This window comes from Misgurnus anguillicaudatus, chromosome 9 (genome assembly GCF_027580225.2).
Source record: "Misgurnus anguillicaudatus chromosome 9, ASM2758022v2, whole genome shotgun sequence".
Lineage (NCBI taxonomy): Eukaryota > Metazoa > Chordata > Actinopteri > Cypriniformes > Cobitidae > Misgurnus > Misgurnus anguillicaudatus.
Window position 1 is genome coordinate 1,425,563 of NC_073345.2, and position 25,046 is coordinate 1,450,608.

At 38.3% G+C, this 25,046-nt stretch overlaps 1 protein-coding gene across 2 annotated transcripts in view; it reads left to right on the forward strand.

Annotated features, from left to right (window-relative positions):
• The window catches only part of larp1 (La ribonucleoprotein 1, translational regulator), a 63,712-nt gene that overhangs the window by 26,505 nt on the left and 12,161 nt on the right, over positions 1 to 25,046 (forward strand). The window contains exons 2-11 of one of the 2 annotated variants that reach the window (XM_055179670.2): positions 3,526 to 3,587; positions 3,706 to 3,771; positions 8,940 to 9,090; positions 9,224 to 9,358; positions 9,608 to 9,760; positions 15,480 to 15,639; positions 15,917 to 16,061; positions 16,167 to 16,341; positions 16,432 to 16,589; positions 23,868 to 24,236. In XM_055179670.2, coding sequence (XP_055035645.1) covers positions 3,526 to 3,587; positions 3,706 to 3,771; positions 8,940 to 9,090; positions 9,224 to 9,358; positions 9,608 to 9,760; positions 15,480 to 15,639; positions 15,917 to 16,061; positions 16,167 to 16,341; positions 16,432 to 16,589; positions 23,868 to 24,236 — 1,574 coding nt within the window. Of the gene's footprint in view, positions 1 to 3,525; positions 3,588 to 3,705; positions 3,772 to 8,939; positions 9,091 to 9,223; positions 9,359 to 9,607; positions 9,761 to 15,479; positions 15,640 to 15,916; positions 16,062 to 16,166; positions 16,590 to 23,867; positions 24,237 to 25,046 lie in introns of both variants that reach the window. The other variant, XM_073871014.1, reaches the window with a different exon arrangement.

The following is a 25,046-nucleotide window of genomic DNA, read 5'->3' on the forward strand; positions in this document are numbered from 1 at the left end:
AGATTCTTCCAGATTAATTTCCCTTTGCACCATCAATTACTTTTATATAAAAATCTGCTTTGGCTTTCCTTATGTTCCTTACTGCTTTATTTCTGGAGGATGTATAACTAGAGCCCGACCGATTTATCATTTTGCCGATTGTATCGGCCGATATGAGCATGTCGCAGATATATCTGTATCGGCGTATAAGCCGCAGATATGAAGCCGATATGAACGTCCCTTTCAAAAAACATTAAATGCTTTTAAAAGATGTAAGTACTTGTTTGGCCAGCAGAGCGCGCCATATTGGTTGCTAATGGCGACCCAGGTCACTCACTGGAGTGACACCAGCCAATCCCCCACCCCTTTCACTTCAGTCAGTTCAGGTGGCGGCAGTCACGCGGTTTCTTTACAACATTATACACCTGGTATTAAGATGCACTTTGGTCGATTGGATTATGAGTGTGCGAGAGAGACACATTCCTGTTTACATTTGGTGTTTTTAATCCGTCGCTTTTGTCCACTTGCGAGTTGTTTAAAACGCAAGCGGAAGAAATGACGCGAGGCAGAGAAAGGACGCGCTTAAACTGACGCGCAGTCTGTGGGAGTACAGCTGCTTGTGCTGTTACATGCTCATTTCAAAGCAATTGATTAAATAAGCTCGCGCAACTTTACACCCTTTCTTAAATAAAAGAGGCGGAGAGCAGACGCTTTAGTTTTATAAAAGTTTAAAGTCCCGGCAGAACACTGTGGGTTCTTGTTATAAAAACGTTGTGCAGTACATTAAACATAAGCCTACATCATTATATTGTCAGTAAGTCAAGCATTGTCGTCTGAACGGTAAGTTTCTATTTAATTTGTGAAGTATAACTTACTGTAAAGCTAAAAAACAATGACTTTATAAGTTTCTATTTTTTAAAATAAGCCCAATATAACGTTAACATTATTCTCGTCAAAACTGACAATTATTTAAGTTATATGTATTTTGTTTTGTTTGTGTTTTAAAGTTATTTATAATAAGTCAAGTTTACTGTTTTGTGCACTTTTATCAGAATCATTTTGGATAATATAGTTTATTGTTAACTTGTAAAACACACCTGCCTATATTACATATCTTTATCACGTCATTTTAAGTGTTTGTTCACCACATTTGTGAGTGATGTGATCATTACAAAAAAGTATTTATATATAGTATATTCTGTTAATGTATAGTGTATTCTATGTACAGTACTGTAGTAGTATAATATACTTTAGTACAGTGTTTCCCAACCCTGGTCCTCGGGCACCCCCTTCCTGAAAGTTTTAGATGTCTCCTTATTTAAAACACCTGATTCGACTCATCAGCCTCCTTCCAAAATGGTAAAGACGTGTCCCTAACAAGCTGATGAGTTAAATCAGGTGTGTTTAATAAGGAGACATCTAAAACTTTCTGGGAGGGGGTGCCCGAGGACCAGGGTTGGGAAACACTGCTGTAGTATATGTGTACTGTACTATAATATGCACATAAAGAATATCGGCCGATATATCGTTATCGGTCTTTTTTTACTCCCTAATATCTGTATCGGCATCGGCCCCAAAAAATGCATATCGGTCGGGCTCTATGTATAACTATACCAATCACTTCTAAATCCTGACTTAAGTGCAATCTTTAGTGAGGAATCTCTGTCCCTCATCTGTTTCCAGATATCCTCATTAAGCCAAGGTAGAGAGTTTTCTGTCTTTGTCTATGTGACATTCTTCTGCTATATAAGGATATTATATTATTAATAGTACTTGAAAACAGATTACAGCTGTTCTCTATATCTTCACTAGTCAAAAGATCAGTCCACGCTAGGGGTGGGCGATATGACCAAAATCTTCTATCACGATAGGATTAATTTTATATCATGATAACGATATGTATCACGGTAGAGGTTTTTTTATGTTTTAATAAGGTTTAAATCTTTAATACCATAGAAATGTTCATACTTCTCACAAAAAAACATATACAAGCATAGAAAGAAGATAAAAAGCAAACAAAACTCAAGCTCTCTGAAGATAAACAGTCATATAAGAATGATAATAAATAATTATGCATGTATGTATAAGCCTATACATATTTTTATTTAAGGTAGAAAAGTGATTTAATCAGGAGCAGTGAGAGATTTTCTCTCAATGCTGTTTGATTAACACGAGTGACAGACGGGAGCAAAATTAGGTAACTTCCCCTTTAAGACCAACGTCCAGATCCAATACACTGTCACACATGCGCTTTCTGTTTTAGCTGTTTACTTTCTCTTAAGACCTGACTGGTCGTGTTTATGAGGATGCTTGCAAAGACGGGAATTTTGACGCATATATGTATTTAAGGCCAATAAAGCGGGAAAAATGCTCGCGAGCTTAATGAGCAGCAGTCGCGCGACTTGCGCGTTCCTCACAGACAGAAAAAGCAGCGGCTGCGCGACTTGTCCGCTCCTGACACACAGAAAGAACGCACGCATACAGATCTGTTGTCTGTGTTTCAATGGCTTAAAATAACTTGTTTTAAAACTGCAGTGCTTAAATACGTGTACAAACGTTACGTTTTCGCGACCACGCGCACAGGAGCGTGACGTGGGCACGTAACCTCGATAGAAACGATAGTCCAAAATCTCTACCGGTTGACAATTTTCTACCGGTTAATTATGTCTACCGGTTTATCGCCCACCCCTAGTCCAGGCGACATCTTTTAAAGCGAATTTGAATTTGTCCATGTCATTTTTGGGTGTAGTTCTCAGATGATATTGTTTAAGAGTGGTTCTGTTCTTAAATCGTTTTTTGGTGAGTTTCCTTCCCAGTAGTGTTATATTATGGTCAGATAAACCTGTTAATAAATTATATGATTTTGTTATCCTTTCCGGTCTGTTTGTGAACATTAAATCAATTTGCGTCTGGGTGGATTGGAGTGATGCGGGTCGGACCAAGAACCAACTGGGTGACAAATTAAATTTGTCTGTTATGTTTTTTCCGATCTGTAATTTTTCCCCAGTTTATATTAAAATCACCCATTAAAATGAGCTCTTTTGTTTCTTGACATTGTTTTAACAATTTATGTAAATTGTCATAAAAGGCAATAGTGGATGAAGGAGGACGATACAAGCAACTTAAAATAAATGACATTTCAGGGGATAACCAAACGTTCAGTCCAAGGCATTCAATATCTACTACAGGCGACCATTCAATCAAATTACATTTAATCGTGTATTTCACATAAATTAACACGCCTCCCCCTCGCCCTATGGTCAGTGACAGTGAGGCTCAGATTCTGCATAAAGAATTGTTTTTGACTGTAGTTCGATAAGTTTGAAATGACATTTAGTTCCCAAGAGAGTTTCTAGAACATTTACAAAATTAAAATGCTGACAGTGTAAAGGCTGAAGTATAGTCCAGTTTTTACACATACCTGAGGGTCCGCGTACAGTGTGAGTGACGCAATTTTCGTAAATTGCATGTATAACAGGACATTGTCAAGTAGTGTTAACTTTTATTAAATGTCATGCTTCTATTTTTTATTTTTTATTTTTTTAGAACAATCTGTTCCCACCAAGGTTGTAAGGGCAGGAAATACGAGAACAAGGCGAGGTGGAAAGGTATGTGAATCACTTCAGTTTACCTACTCAACACAATAGCACTTCTACTATATTACTATTTACTAGATTAGGAACATTACTTTTTTTTGGTGACGTAACATTTAAAATAATTTTGAAGGTTGGGGACTTTGGAGATGCAAATAATTGGCCAACACCTGGAGAGATTGCTACGAAGGAAGTTCAGGTATTTTTGAAAATCATTTCAGGTGAAAAGCAACATTTCTGTCCTCACTCTTAAGGCCAATTCACACTGATCCAACAACAACCAACTTCATCAAACCCAACATTCTAAAGTCTCATTTACTTTGATCCAACAACTGCCAACGATAGTGTCACACTGACCCAACAGATTTGTCTGCTGGCTGTGATCAGTGTGATTTGGCCTTTAAGCACACTATAGTAAATAACTGCAGTGGTTAATATCATCAAAATAATACGAATTTTATTAATTTATTAATGTTTTGATGGTCTCGTGTCAATTGTTTTTAATATATTTGATGTTGTGACTTTAGTTAATGCGTTTGACATGCATCTTAAAGGAACACGCCCAGATTTTAGGAATTTAGCTTATTCACCGTATCCCCAGAGTTAGATAAGTCCATACATACCTTTCTCATCTCTTTGCGTGCTGTAACTCTGTCTGACGCAGCCCCCGCTAGCTTAGCTTAGCACAAAGACTGGAAGTAAATAGCTTCAGCTAGCATGCTGCTCCCAATAAGTGACAAAATATAGCGAAATTTTCCTATTTATGTGTTGTGATTTGTATAGTCACCCGTGTACAAATAGCAAGGTCATATGAGACACAGCGATCTTTTAACAGTATACATACTGGGAACTTTATTCTCTGAAGACAAACCACTGCTACATAGGTGGAGTGATTTGCACAACTCTGACCGAACTCTCTGCTCCTCACCAGGGGCATCTCGGGTGCTGCGAGTAAATCACTCCGCCCAAGTAGCAGTGCTTCGCCTTCTGATTACTTAATGACTGTAAAAACATGCACCTGCGCACACACAAGCGTGTGCACATACAAACTATGCAATGCATTTGTTTAGTGCTGTTGCAGAAGGCTACACGTGTCAAGCAGTGGTGCTCTCGGTCCAGCGGAACGCGATCATTTTTTAAACACGATAGATGTATTGCTACAACTCCTTGAAATGCATATCATAAACAGGATTACTACCTAGTGGTCTGACTTCGGACAGAGCGCAGCTTTCTGCACGTACGCGAGAGTGAGAGAGGCGCCAATATGCAGCAGGTTATATTTTAAACAAGGGATAGTTTGCCAAAGCTCGCATGAAACGCATTAAACTGAAAAAAAAATAGAGGGTATGCACGTGATGTCACCTTTGGCGAAAATTACTGTGGTTAGGCCCACTGAGTGGCAAAAGACAGGGAGGCAGAATTTGACTGCATTGTGAAATCAGCGAAAACACTGTGAAAACGCGTCTAAATGAGAAACCGCTGTTGTGTGATAGACTGTACTAACAGATTAACAAGAATTCTGAGCTCTCTACCAAGAAACACCGAAAGGAGAAGAAAATTGATCGTTCATTCCAACGTCCATAAGTTGCTAGGGTCACTATCAAGCAGAGGTTTTTCTTTCTACTTATTAATGTATTTTTTCAAGTATTTGTATTTTTTTTTAGGAAAACATATATTCGAAACCATAGAGTAAAAATTATTACATTTCATAAATAATACATTTTTGTTTTACATTTAATATTGAAGTACATTAACGTACCTTTACTCAAGTAAAAGTACACAATTTAAATGTAATTGGGTATTAAATAAATTTTTATATGCAATATTAAACAATACACAGTATGATTATATGCTTTAGAATGTAGTGAAGTAATGTTTTTCCCAATACAAACATCCTAATAAAGCACAGATGCTTGGAAAATGTAACTAATGTAACTAAGTATTGTCCACCTCTGCTATCAAGTCCAACTAAATTCAATTTAACCTGATAATAGTCAGTTTTACTGAAATTTTCGCAGCAGCCCCTATGAAAACCAGCCATTTTGTTGAACGTTTTGCCACTCAACTGGGCGAGCTCTCACATGGTCATGTGGAAAAGTGATGTCAGTGCATACCCTCTATACATAAGGATTCCTATTTTAGTTTATATTTAGACTTCAGACAGATGCAAAAGCGCGTGTATGTGGGACAGAGAGAAGTGCGCTTATGCTCAAAGCAAGCTCCCTCTTTTTAAAGGTTTTGCTAATATGACAGTTTACAAAAGAGCGCTCACGCTTCAATATTTGATTGACAAGACAGCTGACTCAGTCGTTGCCTAGCAATATAAAAAGCCGCGCTGCACTGTTCTTCTTTTTTTTAAAGGGCAGTGCGTCGTGCCTTGCGTTTCCAAGCAGTTAAAGGGACCATTTAAAATGTCCTCCAAAAAAAATCTATTCATACTCCACACTCCAAACAGATCGGGGCAGTATACCTCCAGAAAGTGGTTTGATTTACATTAGCAACTAAGTAAGTTATCATTAGTCACAAAAAAAACATTCGGTCTCGTTAAATTTGCAATGTTTTCCACTACGTTTCGTGCGTCCATTTGGTGTTCATTATCATCGAAGACATTTCAAGCTTCTTAACTAATGTTACATTTTAGCATCAGCATGGTAGATAACGGGTGAAAACCGGATCGGATCTGTGGGTGGAGCTAACTATTAAACGCTAACAGCTAAGGATGTGCGATAATTTGCATGTGATAGTCATTGCGCTTCTCGTCAGTGAAGCCGGTGTCTTGATTAAAAGTGAATCGCCATCAGCTGCTTTCAGATGGAGCCACATTTACTGCACAAAGCCGTAGTTCATGTACAAGCTGAGCATAGGTTATCCCAAGGCCTATTTTAAGTTAACTTCTAGCGAAATACTAACAGCATCTTACTTACCAATCGAAAAGAAATGTTGTCATTTCGGAGTCGAACCTCATTTCTTTCATGTCCATTAGTTGTCTCCAGTGATGAAAAGCAGTGCCAGTATTTACTCTGGTTCGGTTCCTTTATTTATCAGATTTTATTTGTGATTCCGAGCGCGTTGTTCTCTTCAGCGAATGGTTGTAGTAGTGGTAAATGTCTCTTGCTTCAGCCATTCTTCCGCTCTCTTCCCTGAACTGAAATGCGTCCGAAAACCCTATTGCAAGACAGGAAGGCATCAAGGCATGTCCGAATCCATGGCTGTCCGAATTGCATTTCTCTGAGCTGCCTTCATGCCTCTTAAGTCAACAAGTCAGCTGCCTTAGTTTTCGGACGCAGCGGTAGTAGAGGGCTGTACTATACTGCTGCGAAGTTCTCCACTAAAACACTCTCCATCTCAAACCAATATCATATGATAAAATATAAGGAAAAATATAAATACATAACTATGGATTACAGTGCAGCATTACCAATCCCAGCTTGTAGGCCTTGTCATATCAAATATATAACTTTTTTAAAGTGGAATGTGCAGAATCAACAGTGTCAGTTTTTATACATGCTCAGATTTTTAAGAACTTTTCCACAGTCTAAAGTGCAGCTTTAACAGCTCCAGGCTGAAGTCCTGTTAAGATTCATTCAACTTTCATGTTTTTTGTCGAATAAATTAACTTGTCCACATTGTCTATGGAAACGGCAGATCTGCTGGCAGTTACAATGTCTCCAGCCATAAAAAATACCCTCTCGCTAGGAATGTATTTTACCAGGAAATCGAAGTGCTCCCAAACAGGAGACCTTAATGATATGGTTGGCTCTTCAAGCTGCGGCTTGACTATACTGTCTATGGGCTAGGCTTGTCGTGATAGTCTGTGAACCGGTGATTATTGGTGCTGTGGCCTCTCACCGGTTAGCTCACTTGCTAACCGCGACATCGTCTTTCACCATCGTTTTGATATTTTCTTGTAATTAAATCATTTAGTTTTGTTAGAGAGCAAACACTGAATGTGTCTGCTGCCTGAATTCAGCTGAGCTGAACGTGCGTCACGTCACAGAGCAGCAGGTGTCAGATTTCATTTATTCCTGTCAGAGTTCGAGAGGCGAAATGACTGACCAGACGATGGCAGAGCCGCGTGCTTACTCGTTTTTGTTATAATATACATATATGATGTTTTAGATCATTTTGTTGTTGTGTTTTTCATCAAGAAAAATAATAAACCCATTATTCAAGCAACGCTTTATGGAGAAGTAGCCGGTTGCTCTGCTTGGGACTGCCGGGTTCTGTGAGAATTACCTGTGCACATTGACTCAAGCACCTAATAAAACCAGCTGTTGCACTCGCATTGCACCCAAAGTCATACGCGATTTAACGCAGCGTACACAAGCGCTGCATTTAAACAGTTGCGTAATTCAAAAGTGAAAGTAAAATGCGCACGTCTGCATGCGCATTTATAAGCCCCTACTGGTATCACCGTGTTTGTCACGCGCTGATTAACCGGTGGGAAAATTCTGTCACCACAGCAACCCTACTATGGGCTTGTCTGCATTGGTCATGACGCTAGCTATCGAGCGCACCGTGTATGTTGTTGTACAGCGCGCAATGTGTGTTGTTTTTCGCCAAACCACAAATCCCGCCCTGCAGTTGATTTCATTGGTTTACGTAACAGTGACGGGGGGTAGGTTTAGAGATCAGTGTTTGGTGTAGGCAATCTGTACAGTGATTGACATATTGACATGACCAATGAAAACTTTAGAATCAGCTGCAAGTCGGGATTTGCACTGAACGCGGAGACTTCCCCCACTTAATATGTTCATGTGGAAACACGAAAATGTACCTTTTTCCGCACACAAACCATTGCATTCGGTCATTCTGTGCACATGTGCACCGTGCCGAAAGCACTGTACTACTGAATAGGGCTGTCAACATGGCTCAAAAATGACGTTCGAATATTCCCTCTAAAATAAACTGATAAAAATTATTTTTTATCAGAAAGAGTAGTTTCTTTCTGATAACAAGCAAAATAAACAAACAAAATAAAGTAGATTACTTTAGTTCCAATTTAGCTAAAGCGTATCAAAAATTACACTAAGCTAACGTTACTGTGTAAAATGTGTACTAATATAGTGTATACAATGTTAGCTACAGTTCGGCTGCCGCACCTTCCTTCACATAGCGGTGATCCATGATCCCTGTCTCCTCTATGTGAAACCAAAACATTTGTTGTTTTCAACTACGTATTTGTCCCAGAGTGCACTACTTAGACCATTAAACAAACAAAGACCGGAAGTTAAGTTTTTTCTGACGCGTAACTGTGACAACGCATGTGCGTTCAATGACACCATCTATATAGTAGTTGGTTAGCTAAAGCATGTAAGTATAGGAGGGATATGGTTTGACTTGTATATGTTTTAAACACCTGTTCAGGTTGTGAAGAAGTCATTGTTCAAAAGAGAATCCAAAGGAAAAAGGGAAAATGAAGAAAGTAAGGAAAACCTGAAAACTAAATCAGATGACTCTGGAGAGGAGAAAAACGCTGATGATGATGATTCTCCAAAAAATGGACAAAAAAAGAGAGGTGTAATAACTTTCCTAAAGTACACATTCATTAGTTTATTGGGTTTCTTTTATAGGGACTTGATTTGAAATATAAATGATGTAATGATTGTATATTTTAGAAATATATTTCAACCAGTAATTGTATTACTTAGGAAACAAACACAAGTGGGTGCCTCTAATGATTGAAGTCAAGTCTGAGGGTCCGCGTGAGCGCTCGGCCTCCAGAAATAACACACGGCAATATGATGGCCATAGGATTTCCCCCAACAGCAGGAATGACTTGAGAGGTATCTCCCTCGTTTCAAGTTTTCTTTAATGCAGTCAATGAGATAATAAAAGTAAAATAAAAAATAATAAATTAATAACAAATGTTTCACTTTGTCAGAAATAGAATAAGTAGTTTATCTCCTCATCTGTGTCATATTGCAAAACATTAAGATTCTATGGAAAGTAAAGATTATTTTTTTAGAAGCCTCACACCCATTTTAACCCTTTTTCTGCTCTAACAACCTCTTGCTTTGTGCTTGTGTTTTTAGACTGGCACAGCGGGAAGTATGATCAGGAGTTTAAGGATGACCATGACGAGGTGTCCAGTGTGAAGAGTGAGGGCGCACCATACAGAACAGGTGTCAGAGGTCGCGGTCGTGGTAGAGGCCGAGGAAGAGGGCGAGGCAGAGGTGCTAGCAGAGGTAAAAAACAAAGTTCAGCAACACATGATCCCTCATCCAAAAACTAGAGAAATACCTTAATGTCTACTACCCATCTTCTAAGACAGACCACAGATGTGTCAGATAGAAATCAAATATTGATAGAAAGATTTTTAATGAGGCAATGTGCATTAAGCATAAGTAATACCTGCAAAATATTAAAGCTTAAAATGTATTATTAGAATTCCCCTTTCAAAGCCTACAGTGAACGGCTTGTTTGGACTACAGCCCTCTACTTCCTGTTTGAATGACGTCGTCATAAGAGTTTCCGACTAACCTCCACCCAATAAGTCACTCGGCAGCTTAGCTTAACAGCTTTGCTAAGCTAAGCTGCTGTCGAATCACAACACACTAAACAAACAAAAATCAGAACTCTTTACGTATTTCTAAAGGAAGGACTTCATAGAACAAGGAAGACATCAGCCTGTTTTCAGGACAGTGAAACTTGTGTGAAAATACTGCGTTTTGTTTTTTTACACACGAAACATAAACATGTTATATTGCGCATCATAAACACAATCATAGCTTCAAAAACACAGAAAAAAATGGGACATTTAAAACAGAGCTCTCATGCTAACCCATTGCTGTACTGAACCTCTGATTAAAGCACACACCAATAATATCGGCATCCTTGGTTAATAAAAATGTTGAATCTGTGAGCAAAGAAGGCTTTGAAAAAAAAGTTTAACCTTTTTGAAAAAAATATTGAGTATAGGTCTAAGTAGGGCTGGGCGATATGTAGGGCTGTCGCGGTGAAGGAATTTCCCTTGCGTTGATTTTGCGTGGCTCACTAGCGCGCTATGTGGTTTTACCACCTTCATTTAATTGTATATTAGTAGATAAATTAACGTGTATCTAAAGTATGAAAACGAATAAATCATTATTTTGGCTAAATTATGCTGGATAGATCATTTTTAGTCAACGATTTGTCCTCCTTTTGGAATGAGCTTAAATGCTATCTATAACAACTAACATTATATCCTGTGTGTTCCTTGGTCGAAAATATGTAGAAATACATGCAAGTAAAAAGTACAGAACAAAAACGTGTAGCTCACGCGGACCGAACGAAAAGCCATTAATTAAGCGGACTCTCTGCAACATAGTGGACGTGTTGAAACAGTCGAGTCGGCAGATGATCATCAATGTTTATAATGTTTCACGCAGATACTGTTTCATATCTAAATGCCCAGTTAAGAGTCAAGTGTTCAGTCAATTAATACTAATAAAGCCACCGGCCCGCAACGGCGTTATTGGCTGCAGCTTCCTCATTCACGGAGCGGACGCTGCATGTAGATATAAAAAGGAAAAAAATATAAATGTTTTAATGCTGGTAAGCAATCAGTTATATTATGGCTCTTTGTATTGGTGTTGATCAGTTAAATTAAGTAATTTTAATCTTTAAAACTGCATAGATGCAGACGAAGCTACAGTTATTCTGTCATCTTAGTTTCACTTTCTTCACACATTCACTGTATGATTTAACAAAACATGAATAGTATAGTATTACATTTTGAATTGAAATTTACAAAAAACAAGTTACTCTCTTAACTCTTTCAGTCTATTTGGCCTTAATTATACATGCATGATGTGAAAAACAAGAAGGGCATAGCTATATAAATTTAACGTGAAACGCGTGGTTGTTGCGGTTACTTGTCATCCACGCGGTTAAGCTCCTCAGTAGCGCGGTAACACAGGATTGCGGTTACTGCGACAGCCCTAGCGATATGGCCAAAAATTATCAAGAAAATGTTTTTCATATCAGTCGATATCGATAATTATCATGATAAATAACAAATCTTTATTCTTGTCAAATTTAAAGGCAGATTTTTGCTCCTGAATGAAACCAGACAGTTAATAATGGTTTTAAACTACTTTTTATTCAGAACATGACAAATACTAATCTTGTTTTAATGTTTGGGCATCTGTATTAAATGTAAATATATTTGTATGAAATCAACATTTCTGACACCGAAAGCTGCAGGCTACTGTCTAAGGATGCACCGGTTGACCGGCCAGAGATCGGAACCGGCCGGTGGTTGCACGATCGGCAACCGGCCTTTTTTTTCTGCCGATTTTTCCGGAAGTGCACACGCGTGCAAAGACTAAATTTTTATCATTCGCAAACATGTCTTTTGTGTAAAAGCATTTCGAAAGATGTGCGCAGGACATTTAGATTGCAAGCTGCAATGTCTGTAAAGGACAAGTTAATCGCGGAGATAAACAACAGTACATTCGCAGGGCTCTCAAGTCTCACGCATTCACTGTGAGATACACGCATTTCAGTCTGTTTAAACACTCACACCTTATATTTTTAAAAGACTGATAACTTTTCCTGCTATATACAATTAATGGACGAGTCGCAGGGAAGTTCTCTGTCGAGTTTAGCCGTCTCAAGTTTTTCTCGCGCTCCTCTGATGTCAATCACGTGGATGCGCGGCGCGTGTACGCACAGAGTGAAAGTTAGAAGAGCAAGATCCGATAAATGCTGTAAATAACGCGGGTGTCTTGAATATAGCCAAATACATGTTAAATTATGCTTGATTTATTAAAAAACTCCCCAACTGCTTTGCAATCAGAAGCTTTAGCTTACCTGAAACTAACGTAGAGGAAATTAATGAATGGACCAGAGACGTATTTCATTATTATTGCCATGTAGTACTGAACATGTAACCTTATCTCTCTTAAAGGGATAGTTCACTTTAAAATGAAAATTCTGTCATCATTTACTCGTCCTCATGTTGTTCTAAACCTGTATGAATTTCTTTTTTTTGATGAACACAAAAGATATTTTGAGAAATGATGGTAAACACGCAGCAGTAAGTGACCATAGACTTCCATAGTAGGAATAAAAAAAATATGATGGAATTTAATACCATCAACTGTGTGATTCCCATCATTTATCAAAATATTTTCCTAGTCATTTATCACAACACTTCCAAAATATGTTTTTCCTACTATGGAAGTCTATGGTCACTTACTGCTGTATGTTTAGCATAATTTCTCAAAATATCTTCTTTTGTGTTCATCAGAAAAAAGAAATTCATACAGGTTTAGAACAACATGAGGATGAGTAAATGATGACAGAATTTTCATTTTAAAGTGAACTATCCCTTTTAACACAGCTTAAAATACACGCTGATGGCGAGTGCCGCAATCTTAATGTATATAATACAGATTTCATTTTAATTTTGATTCATTTGTATTTTTTAATATGTAGAGCAATTTATTTAAGTCTTTTATCAGACTTACCAATTGTTATAATTTATATTTGTGCTGGTCAGTTATGAATAATAGGTAACATTGCTAGCAAAAACTTGAGAATTTGGTGGGGCAGAGGGGCTCCTCCCCTAACAGATGTTATCTCACTCCAAACTTTTAAATAAAACCTGAAAGCCCTGCATTCACCACAACAAACTTGGTCAGACATTTAAGTTCATCACCTGATAGAACACAATAAGTATCAAAAGTCTGTTGATAATGCAAAACAGGCAAGACCATCAACCCTCACTCAACCATCCATGTCATGGTCTCATTTAACCACTTATGTTTGTATTAAATGTAGCCTACTGCACAGTTACTGCTGTTTTCTATTTTAGATGGTTACAGTTATTGTTTTCAATAGGCAAACCAAGTTTAGCCTGTTAAATACCAAATAAACATTTAGTTTATGTATACTTTCATTCTTTCTTGTTGTTGCATGATAAGTAGAGATGCTCAGATCATCATTTTTGGGGCCGATCACCGATTACCGATCACCAATATCATGATCTGCCGATCGCCGATCACAGAATGGCAGTGAAATGGGAATCTTTTATCTATAATCTAGCAGAGTTTACACCATTTGTAGAAATGAAACTAACTATAAATTAGGTATATTCTTGTTTTTATAGAGAATCAAATAAATAAGCACAACAAATATTTCTTCTTGCAAAGAGAAATGTAATATGCCTTTAAAAAGGTTTATGTCTGTTAAAAGTTATTAAAATAAAACACTTCACAGTCTTTACTGTATGAATTAAATATACACGCATTCGAATGAAGTATAACAGTTCTTCAATGATGAGCAGAGAGTAATTTTATTGAGAGATGAATTAGGATACTGTAGCTTTAAGGCGTGGGAGAGATCGTTCTCTTCACGTGCACTGATGACAGGCTGCTGTGTATGCGTGCGGCGGGTGTCCGCAAACAATACAGCTGTGAGGAAAATGGAAGTTTAATCTTCAAAACTTTAAAACGAATGCAAGTAATAAACTTTCGGCATGAGGATGCAATTGTCCGCGATAGATATGTGTTGTATACGCTGTTTGATAGGGATGTGAAGACGCATTGCGCTGAGGACCAGAGCGCGTCCTCGTAGTCCGCAAACAAGAGCAGCTGTGAGGATAATAGATGTTTAAACCTTCAAAACTTTAAAACGAATGCAAGTAATAAACTTTCGGCACGAGGATGCAATTGTCCGCGATAGATATGTGTTGTATACGCTGTTCATTTGTAGCAGATATGTGTGTGTTGCGCGTCCTCATAGAAAATGCGCATATCTCTGTAAAGGCAGAGAGGGAAATCACGTCACACATGAGCAATGGGTTACAAAATGCTTGCACTGTGTAAAATGGTCTCTAATTGCAGCCGCATCAGGAACGCTATGATGACAAAAGTAAACAGAAAAATCGGCTCATGAGATCGGCAAATTTAGCGAGTGCCGATCGCGTCATTTAATGCCGTTATCGGCCGATTACGATCGGCGGCCGATCGATCGGAGCATCACTAATGATAAGAAAAAAATTGGAAATCGGATCGGAATCGGCCAATTTGCTTAAGAAAATCGGTATAAAAACCGGCCATGAAAAATCAAGATTGTTCATCCCTACTACTCACTTTAAGACCCAAGACAGCACATCAAATAAATTCCATGTTTGCAAATCTAAAAATTGCATTAAAAATGAAAAATGGATCGATATTGTACTGAATCGAAATTGGATTGAATCCATATACAAAGATCAAATCAAAACGTCAAATTTGGTGCAATACCGAGCCCTATTTGAGAGTAATATGTATTAATGAAGAGTTTCGTTGCAAAACGAGATAACTCAGTTTTTTGGTTGTGCAATCCAATAAATATCAATTCAACTGCAGTTGGTTTGTTTTGATTTAAACCTTCATAACTTAAATACAGTTGCACCATAAAACAAAATAATAACATAACACAATAATAAACACGTTTTGACTTTCTGTAATGCAGGGTTATAAATATAAAGTAACAGGGAAAATGTGTGAGGTTCTGAATGGAGGAATGGCCTTAGATCATTTGCCATGTATTCATTAGTTATTATAGATCATTTTGAAAGATTTAAACAACTCTGGTCCACTGGAACACTTCCTGATTCAGTTTGTAACTGTTGCACCTTGTTCACCATATGTGTTTATAATGAACTAAGATGGGCAACAAATACACTAGGGTTCGAGTGAGGTTAAAATCAAACAAATGCAATGGGATGCTGGCAAACTTTACATTTGGTCCACAGTGAATATGCCCAGTATGAAGGGCACCTCACAAGCATGTCATCCTTTTTGTTGAACCCTGTTTTTAATCTCAGCTGCTACTGGAATAATGTAATCCGCACATCTTGATTCACTGTGACTGACTCTTTGCTTGACTCCAGGTATGTTATACCAAATGCTAATATCGTGTACATTTCATCAGGTCATTTTGACTACTATGGCTATAAAGGATATGGTGGCAAAGACAGTGCCTATGGTCAGAAGTTCAACAGCACAGTTACCTACTATTATGACAACATGAGCAGTACTGATCTTTATACTGTGGACCAAGACCTGCTAAAGGACTACATCAAGAGACAGATGTAAGTAAACATCCATCCTAAAAATAATCCAAATGAGTGAGGTTAATACATTTCCAAAACCAAAATACTGACATGTATGACAAAGGTTTTATTTTTAGCTTGTAAGTCATTTAAATAAAATATGATGTTATGCATGTCAAATATGGTCTTGGTGTTATTCTTTCTGGTTGAACTGTTATTTTTATAATCTGTAGTAGGCCATTATTATATGTAGTGCATTGAAAAAAATGTATAACAGAATATCCTACAATGCTAAGATGAAAGTTTATTTCTGCAGAGAATACTACTTTAGTATTGACAACCTGGAGAGGGATTTCTTCCTGCGCAGAAAGATGGATCAAGAGGGCTTCTTGCCTGTTGCTCTGATCGCGAGTTTTCACCGTGTCCAAGCTCTTACAACAGATGTCAGCCTTATTTTGGAGGTCGGCTTTTCACCAGTTTTGTTCTTCTCAAAACGTTTTCATTTCACGGTTGTATTATATGATAACTCATTATTGAAACTTTCTTGATATTTGACTTCTGTTCAGGCCCTGAAGGACAGTAAGGAAGTGGAGATCATAGATATGAAAATTCGTCGCATAGAAACCCCTGAAAAATGGCCCCTACCTGGGCTTGCTTTGCCAGATTATTCTCAGACAGATTTTTCTCAGTTCATCAACTGCCCAGAGTTTATTCCCAGGAATGTTGTGGACGACCACACAGGTCTGATTTTGCATGAAATTATTCAGGACCAATGTGTCAATGTTTTTTCAGGATGTGCGACATATCTAATTAAATGCATAAACTGTACAGGTTCTCCGAGAGCATCCACACCCCTGCACTCCAAGTCAGAGGATGTCAGCAATCTAAAGACCATGCCTAAGGGCCTGTCGGCTAGTCTACCTGATCTAGACTCAGAGTCATGGATTGAAGTAAAGAAAAGGCCACGACCTTCACCAGCTCGACCCAAGGTAAGAAATGGGTGGTTAACTTCATATACGATATCTTCACAGAAGCAAACTCTTTTAAAATATCCTTTAATTAAAATTACCCAAAAGAAGACTTAAATAGTCATATTTGAAGTAAAATGTTTTTTGCAGGAAGGTTTGTTTTTATGGTTCTGAAAAATAGGTGGAAAAGTGGCCTAAAGGGAAACAATAAAGTAATAAAAGTTTGCTGTTAATTTTGCTCATCACCAGGCCATCCAAGATGTAGGAGATGCTATTTCTTTAGCAATACAGTAAAAAAGATTTTATGCTGAAAACAGGGTCCTTGATGGTTCATAAAATGCAAGTCCATGGCCACCATCACTTTGAGAGTCAAAAAAAGCAGATACAGGCAACATGAATGCAATCCTGACGAAGCGACAAAATATTAAGGTCTTAATAAAGTAGACCATTGCTTCACACTATTTAGCAATATTCCACTGCAAAACAGCCTAAACACATCTGGGCCCTGGTTACTGTAGCTTTAAGACGTGAGAGAGATCTTTACTCTGTACTCGTGCGCTGAATGACAGGATGTCTGTGTGCGCCCGCGTAGGGTGTACGCGGACAAGAGCAGCTTCAAGTAAAATTCAAGTTTAAACTGTCGATAACGCATGCAAATAATAAACCTTCGACATGAAAATGCAATGTCCGATAGATGAGATCGATATGTTGTCTACGCTGTTTGATGGGGATGTGAAGAGGCGTCGCACTGTTAGGACTGGCCTGGAGCGTCCTCAGTCTAATGCTAAACGCATTAATGATTACATCCTGGCTAGACAGTTTATGCACTCTGATATCTGGACTGGCCCAAGCCCGATCTGAGGTTCTCTGTGAGCATTGCTCCAGAATCAGGGCTGCAGAAAGGAAGTGGCACACATCGAAAGATCCTGCTGACCTCTGTCTCTATCAGTCTCTTCTTGCCTCCTCCTCCACAGATGTCTCCTCTGTTAAGTCCCAATACTATCATTCAAAAGCCCTATTTGGACGGGATTAGTTTTACATGGGTAGATGGCGTAATGTTATTTTACCACAGAACGTCTGTAATATTAATGGTCAATTCGGACGGGATTAAAAATCTCAGTAAAACATTCAGAAGTGGGAGGGGTAACTCGTTTGCACAGCGCGTCACCTCATGTCTTCACATGCACATTTCCTTGCTTCCTGATATCAGATGTGCAAACAACATGCAACAGGCAAGGAAAACGCGAAACACTGTGTTTAATTTCAGTTTGGGGAGAACATCAGTTTCAGAAACAGTTCCGTGCCTCTGAGAAATAAATTTGACTTTTTTTAAAGTTTCTGTTGTGTTATTCAGAAACTGACTTGCCACGGACTTGTTTTTCCACCTAGAATGCAAGTAAATGCTTCTTTAAGCGCTTCTATTTTTAAAAGAAACCAGCAAATTAAAAGGAAATGATGCAATTTACGTGTATATTTACAGCTGGTCTATTCGCACTGGATTAGTATTACCTGAGGTAATTTCTCCGGACCTTTTTACAGAAGGTAAAAGTCACCGTAGTCTTTACTGACATTGTCCGTAATGATTACTGACATGGAGCATTCAGACTGGACTAAAATCACTGAGAAGCTCTGATAAAAATTGCTTTACCCCACCTCCCTATGTAAAACTAATCTCGTCCGAATAGTACTAAAGATCAACAACTCACCTGACTCTCGCACTCTCTTCAAGACCTTCTCTACTCTTGTTTGTCCACCTGCCCCCCACCTTCATCTGACTTAACGGCTGATGATTTTGCTTCCCTCCTTCTCTCTCCTATCTGAAGTGGATGTTTTCAAGGTATTTGCTTCTAACCATCCGACTACCTGCCCGCTAGATCCCATACCCACCCATCTCCTTCAGGCCATCTCTCCATCAGTTATCCCTGCTCGATTATTCCTCAACTTATAAAACCTGGAAGTATTGCCCTAGGGCAAACAGCTTTATGTCCGTGTATGTTTTAAAGATCGCTCTGCATCTGATCTCTATCAAAAGTCCTTAACAAAAATGGAATTATCTCAGCTTTTTGCTCAAAATTTGGTGTTTTTGATGAAACCTACCCATATTTGAGAGGTAATAAAAACAGAACACAGGTAGGATGAAAAAGTTTTTTTGTTTGAAAGCAGAGGATCTGTTCTTTTAAATCATATATTGTAGGTTTATATATTTAAAAAGGAGCATTTTCTGGAAGGCATTAAACTTTTGTGAAAATCATGAAAAATGCTGGCGGTGAAAGAGTTAAAAAGGCCTGGATAACCCCGTTGCTGAAGAAACCCACCCTCAATCCTGCTATTCTAGAGAACTACAGACCCTTTTCTCTTCTTCCCTTCATTGCCAAGACTCTTGAACACGTGCTGTTCAACCAGCTCTCCTCTTTCTTCACACAAAATGACCTCCTTGATAGCAATCAGTCTGGTTTCAAAAGTGGTCACTCCACTGAGGCTCCAAATCATCTGTGCTGATCTTACTGGATCTATCAGCCACTTTTGACATGGTCAATCACCACATCCTCCTTTCGACCCTCATGGCTATGGGCATCTTGGACACAGCACTTCTATAGTTCAAGTCGTACCTCTCAGGTAGGTCATTCAGGGTATCCTGGAGAGGTGATGCCTCTGAACCCCAACTGCTCAATACTGGGGTGCCTCAAGGCTCCGTGCTTGGACCACTGCTCTTTTTAATATACATGACATCCCTGGGCTCTGTCAGTCGAAAACATGGCTTTTCCTACCACTGCTATGCGAATGACACGCATCTTCACCTGTCATTCCAACCTGATGATCCAACGGTTTCTTGCTCTTTGTCAAGTTACACTGGCTCCTTATAGCAGCTTGCATCAAATTTAAAGCTCTGCTCCTGGCCTTTAAAACCACCACTGATTTAGCAACCCCTTACCTTTGCATGATTATACAGCCTTACGTACCCTCTCGATCCCTGCACTCTGTCACCGAGTGATTGCTTGTGGTGCCATCTCAAAAAGGAAAAAAAACACTGCCGCCCCACTTGCATTGTAAAAGAAATAAGACCCCTGAATTAGGGATGCACCGAAATGAAAATTCTTGGCCAAAACTGAAAAAAGGAAACCAAGGCCGAAAAACCGAAACACAGAAAGAAATTATTATGCCAATAATTAGTACAATTGCATTCATTGCTATCACTGTGTACTAACTTTACTAGGGGTGTGTGACGGATTAAAAAAACTCACAGTTCGGATCACATTACAGTGATCTAAATGCTGACGCACCTTGTTTTGAGTAAACGCTTGGTATTTCTAACTGACCGGATCCTAATGATCTGAGTAATCTTTTAGGTTTATATTCAGTTAGCATATCTGTCATGTATTTGGGTCCTAAGCCATGAAGTGATTTATAAATGAGTAACAATACTTTAAAATCTATTCTAAATGTAACAGGAAGCCAGTCTAAGGACCTGAGGATTGGAGTAATGTGCTCAGATTCTTTGGTTCTTGTCAGAATTCTGGCAGCAGTGTTTTGTATTAGCTGCAGCTGTCTAATGGTCTTTTTGGGGATCCCAGTAAAAAGTCCATTGCAGTAATCCACCCTGCTTGTGATGAAAGCATGAACAAGTTTCTCTAAGTCCCGTCTTGAGACAAAACATCTAATTCTGGCAATATTTCTGAGATGGTAGTAAGCTGATTTGCTTATCGCTTTCACGTGACTACTGAAATTAAGGTCAGACTCTAAAATTACACCAAGATTTATTTTGTGTCTTTAGACCCCTAGAATCAAGGTATGTGTTAACCTCGAGAGTTTCATCTTTATTTCCAAATACAATGACTTCAGTTTTGTCTTTGTTTAACTGGAGGAAGTTTTGATGCATCCAACAGTTAATTTCATCAATGCATTTACATAGAGAGTCAATGGGGCTGTAGTCATTGGGTGACAGGGCTAAGTATATCTGGGTGTCATCTGCATAGCTGTGGTAAGCAATTTGGTTCTATTTCATTATTTGACCAAGTGGGAGCATATGCAAATTAAACAGAAGCGGTGCAAGAATTGAACCCTGCGGGACTCCACATGTCATGGGTGTCCACTCAGATTTATGGTTACCTATGTTCACATAGTAACCTCTTCCTTGTAGGTATGGTTACCTATGTTCACATAGTAACCTCTTCCTTGTAGGTATGATTTAAACCATTTGAGGACCATCCCAGAGAGCCCTACCCAGTTTTCCAGTCTATGTAAGAGTATGGTGTGATCTACTGTGTCAAAGGCAGCACTAAGATCTAGTAGCACCAGCACTGATATTTTACCTGAATCAGAGTTTAATCGAATATCATTTATTATCTTTATGAGCACTGTCTCTGTGCTGTGATGCTGACGGAAACCAGATTGAAAATTGTCCAGATAGCCATTTGAGTTTAAGAAATTGTTCAGCTGATTGAAAACAACCTTTTCAATGATCTTTCCTATAAACGGAAGATTTGAGATTGATCTGTAGTTGCCAAGTATGGTTTTGTCTAGGTTAGTCTTTTTTAGGAGAGGCTTAACAACTGCCATTTTAATGACTCTGGAAAAGTGCCTGTGATCAGAGAGGTATTTACTATTTTTAAGAGGTCAGTTTCTAAGCAGTTAAGTACCTTTTTGAGAAAAGATGTGGGGAGTGTGTCAAGGCTGCAAGTTGATGCTTTAAGATGTTGTACTTTTTCTTCCAAGGTTTTTATATAAATGATGTCAAATTCTGAGAGAATGACTAATTTCTGAGGTTGTTGCAATGATATCTGACTGACCACAGTACAATATGAGGCCACATTGATCGTCAATCTGATATTACTGATCTTCTCAGAGAAAAAGGTTGCAAACTCATTGCATTTGTTGTCAGAGAGCATTTCACTAGGAACTTGATTTGGGGTGTTTGTTAGTCTCTCTACAGTAGCAAAAAGAGTGCTAGTGTTGTTTATGTTGTTGTTTGAAAAGAAGGTCTGTCTAGCTGTGCCTAGTTCTACATTGAAAGCACAAAGACTGTCCTTATAGATGCTATAATGTACTTCAAGTTTTGTTTTCCGCCACATACGTTCAGCCTTTCTGCATGTTCTTTTCATGCGCTGTACTGCTGTTGTGTTTCTCCAGGGTGCTTTACGTCTGCCAGTGATCACCCTGACCTTTACTGGAGCTATACCATCAATGGCATCATTAACTTTTATGTTAAAGTTTTCAAGGAGAACATCAACAGAGTCTGCCGATATGTTTGGCAACATTGATATAGCATTCATAAATACCTCACTGGTGTTCTCATTTATGAACCTTTTTTTGACATAGACAGATCTAGCATCAGTGGCAGGACGGATCAATAAATCAAAGTAAACACAGAAATGGTCAGATAGCGCTTAATCCTTGATTACAGTGGATGAAATGTTTAGACCCTTGCTAATGAGCAGATCAAGAGTGTGTCCCCTATTGTGTGTAGGACCTTGCACTTGCTGGGTCAGATCAAAAGTGTTTAAAACATTTACCAGTTTAATTGCAGTATTGTTTTCTGCATTGTCTATATGAATATTAAAATCTCCAGCAATAACAAAATCAGCAAAAAGCAGTTGGGAAAAATCTAATAAACAAAGAAATTGCATACATTTATAAAAAAGAACAAAGTTGTACATTAATAAGGTCTGAAATTAGCATTAGGTACAGAAATCAAATTAAATGAATCATAACACAATAAATGAAATATATGATTATTTTTTAGAGCTATTTGTCTCTTTGTCATGGGTTGTTTGATTAACATTAATGACACAGACTTAAGTAGGTTAATCTGACTGTAATCTATATATACACTTAAGACATAAACAAATGTTTTTATTAGAAAAAGGATACTGTGGAGATAATTTTGTTTATATGTGCCCTGTCAATAACAGAGATTTTATGTTTGCTTGTTTGTTTTTTTTAAACGCGTTTCTCTCGTATGTGCACTACTGAGGGCACTTAAACGCGCACACACACTGAGACCGAGGGTGAATCCCAAACAGCGCAACAGTCGCTCCACATAAAAACGTTACGTTGTGTTTCGTTGCTTTATTGCCAAATGTATGTTAATGGATTACAGTATGAGGCACATATAGCGCAACTCTAAAGTTTACACATCAAGACATGCTTAATCTTTGCAGACGCGTACAAACAGCTCGACCGTGAGTGAAAACCTGCTTGAGCTCGAAGGGGAGAGGTGTGTGACGACTGTTTGCCGTGAGTGAAACCCAAGCGCTAGCGCACAGATGGGAGGGGCGCGGTTGACATTCATTTTCGGTTAACATTTTCGGCTGGATTTTTTTTCGGCCCGAAACCGATAATACAATTTTCGGCAGAAATTTTCGGCGGCCGAAATTTCGGTGCACCCCTACCCTGAATTTTTCCCTTTGTTTTTTGCCTCCTCCATCATCCTGTCAGTCATCGCTTCATTTTACTCTCATCATGTGACTTTGTGCTGTTGCTCATGCTGTATGAAGCAGATGCTGACTTTAACTGTCCGCCGAAGCGCACAACAACAGTGCTGTGGTGGGCAAGTGATGTGTCGGACCAACTAATCGATTACATTTGTTGACGGATGTTTTCATAATAGATTATTATCAATTTATTATCAATCTATTATGTAAAGCTGCTTTGATACAATTACCAAATTGTGAAAAGCGCTATATAAATAAAATTGAATTGAATTGAATTGAATTTTGTTGATCATTTGTTGCAGCCCCAATTCAAAGTTACATCAGGTGTGGAATTGAATTTTGTGAATCACCAAGGACCATAGTTTCAGCTAAAACCATTCTGGTCAATTTTGTCAATTTTATCCCGGATGACCCGAGTGTAAAGTTACTTTAACAGCAAAGTTTCATTTTGACACACTATCCCTATCCCAATGGTCCAAAAATGGGCTCTTATTTTTTTCTTATAAGCAAAATATAATTTTAATTTGTGTTTATCAGTGTAACGTTCTTATAAAAGGGTGTGTGCTTGTCAATGTAATATTCATTCAATTGTGTTGTGTACATATGAGAACATTCTAAAATAATGCATACATAAAGTCGACAAAGTGTTTCACTTGAAATATTTTAATATTTATAAAAAAGTATCATTATTTTACTTGGAAAGTAATAACTATACAGAATTTAGCCCATAATTTGGTCAATCACTACTTTAAATGCCAAATAATGCTAGTGAAAATGATCTAATTATTATTGATTATAAAAGTCCTGCTTTGATGTTTGAGAAATGTGTCAATGATCAGAGTGACGATACATTGATGAACCGTTGCAGAAAGCAGAGGAAGTGCGTACACCAGTACAGTCTGGTTCAGCTGTAGGTGAGGACCAGGATGAACCAGAGGAGCTGGACTTCATGTTTGATGAAGAAATGGAGCAGATTGATGGGCGACGCAACACTTTTACTGACTGGTCAGATGAGGATTCGGACTGCGAAATCGATGACCGAGATGTCAACAAGATTTTAATAGTTACTCAGACACCACCTTACCTGCGTAAACATCCAGGAGGAGACCGCACAGGACAGCACACCTCACGCTCTAAACTAACCAACGAACTGGCCAAAATCATTAATGATGGACTTTGCTACTACGAACAAGATCTGTGGGATGACACGTATGAACCTGAATATGCCACAATTAAGGTGAGTAATATAATTCTGATCTTGCTGTCTGGTTTGTCAACATGTTATTGATGCATTTTAATTGTTTTCTGGCACATGGAGCCATAAGTAGACTTTGAATCATGCTAGATGTTTTTCAGTTCGTTGCGAATGGTATTATCAAAGAAAATGCTGTTATCTCAGTTTTTTGCTCAATTTTGTGTTTTTGAAGAAACCCTACCCATATTTGAGAGGTGGTTAAAAAAGGACAAATGAAGATAGGATGATTTTGCTTTTTATTATTTTGTTTGAAAGCAGGGGGTCTGTTATTTCATTTGATATATTGTATGTGTATTTATATTTAAAGAAGAAACTTTTCTGAAAGGCATTAAAGGTCTCGTAAATTAGCTTTTATATAAGTGTCAATTTATAAGTATTCAATTTGTTTTATATGATAACCTGGATGTGACTGCGTGGATTTGGGAAATGGGAAACATCAGAAATATCCCAAAATCTATAGCTAAATATGTGCTTAATTTTTGGAAAGAAACTAACAGGACAATTGGTGATTGACCTGAGACGTGGCTTTTGCAAGACAACAATAAAATTATTTGACTACGTGAGTTAATGATGATCATGTCAGCTAGGGCTGAGCAGTATGACAGTATATTCCGTTACCGCTTAATAAAATGGCAGACGTAACAGATTTTTCTGTTCTGTCTATAGAGACAGAGCGCAGTTATGCAAATTTGAAAACCACGCCCACCGGGGGGGAATTCGGTCCGGCCGTCTCCATTGACTGTGTGTTGCGAGGGGCCGCCTCCTTGTCATTTCTGGCTTGTGGCAGGGAAC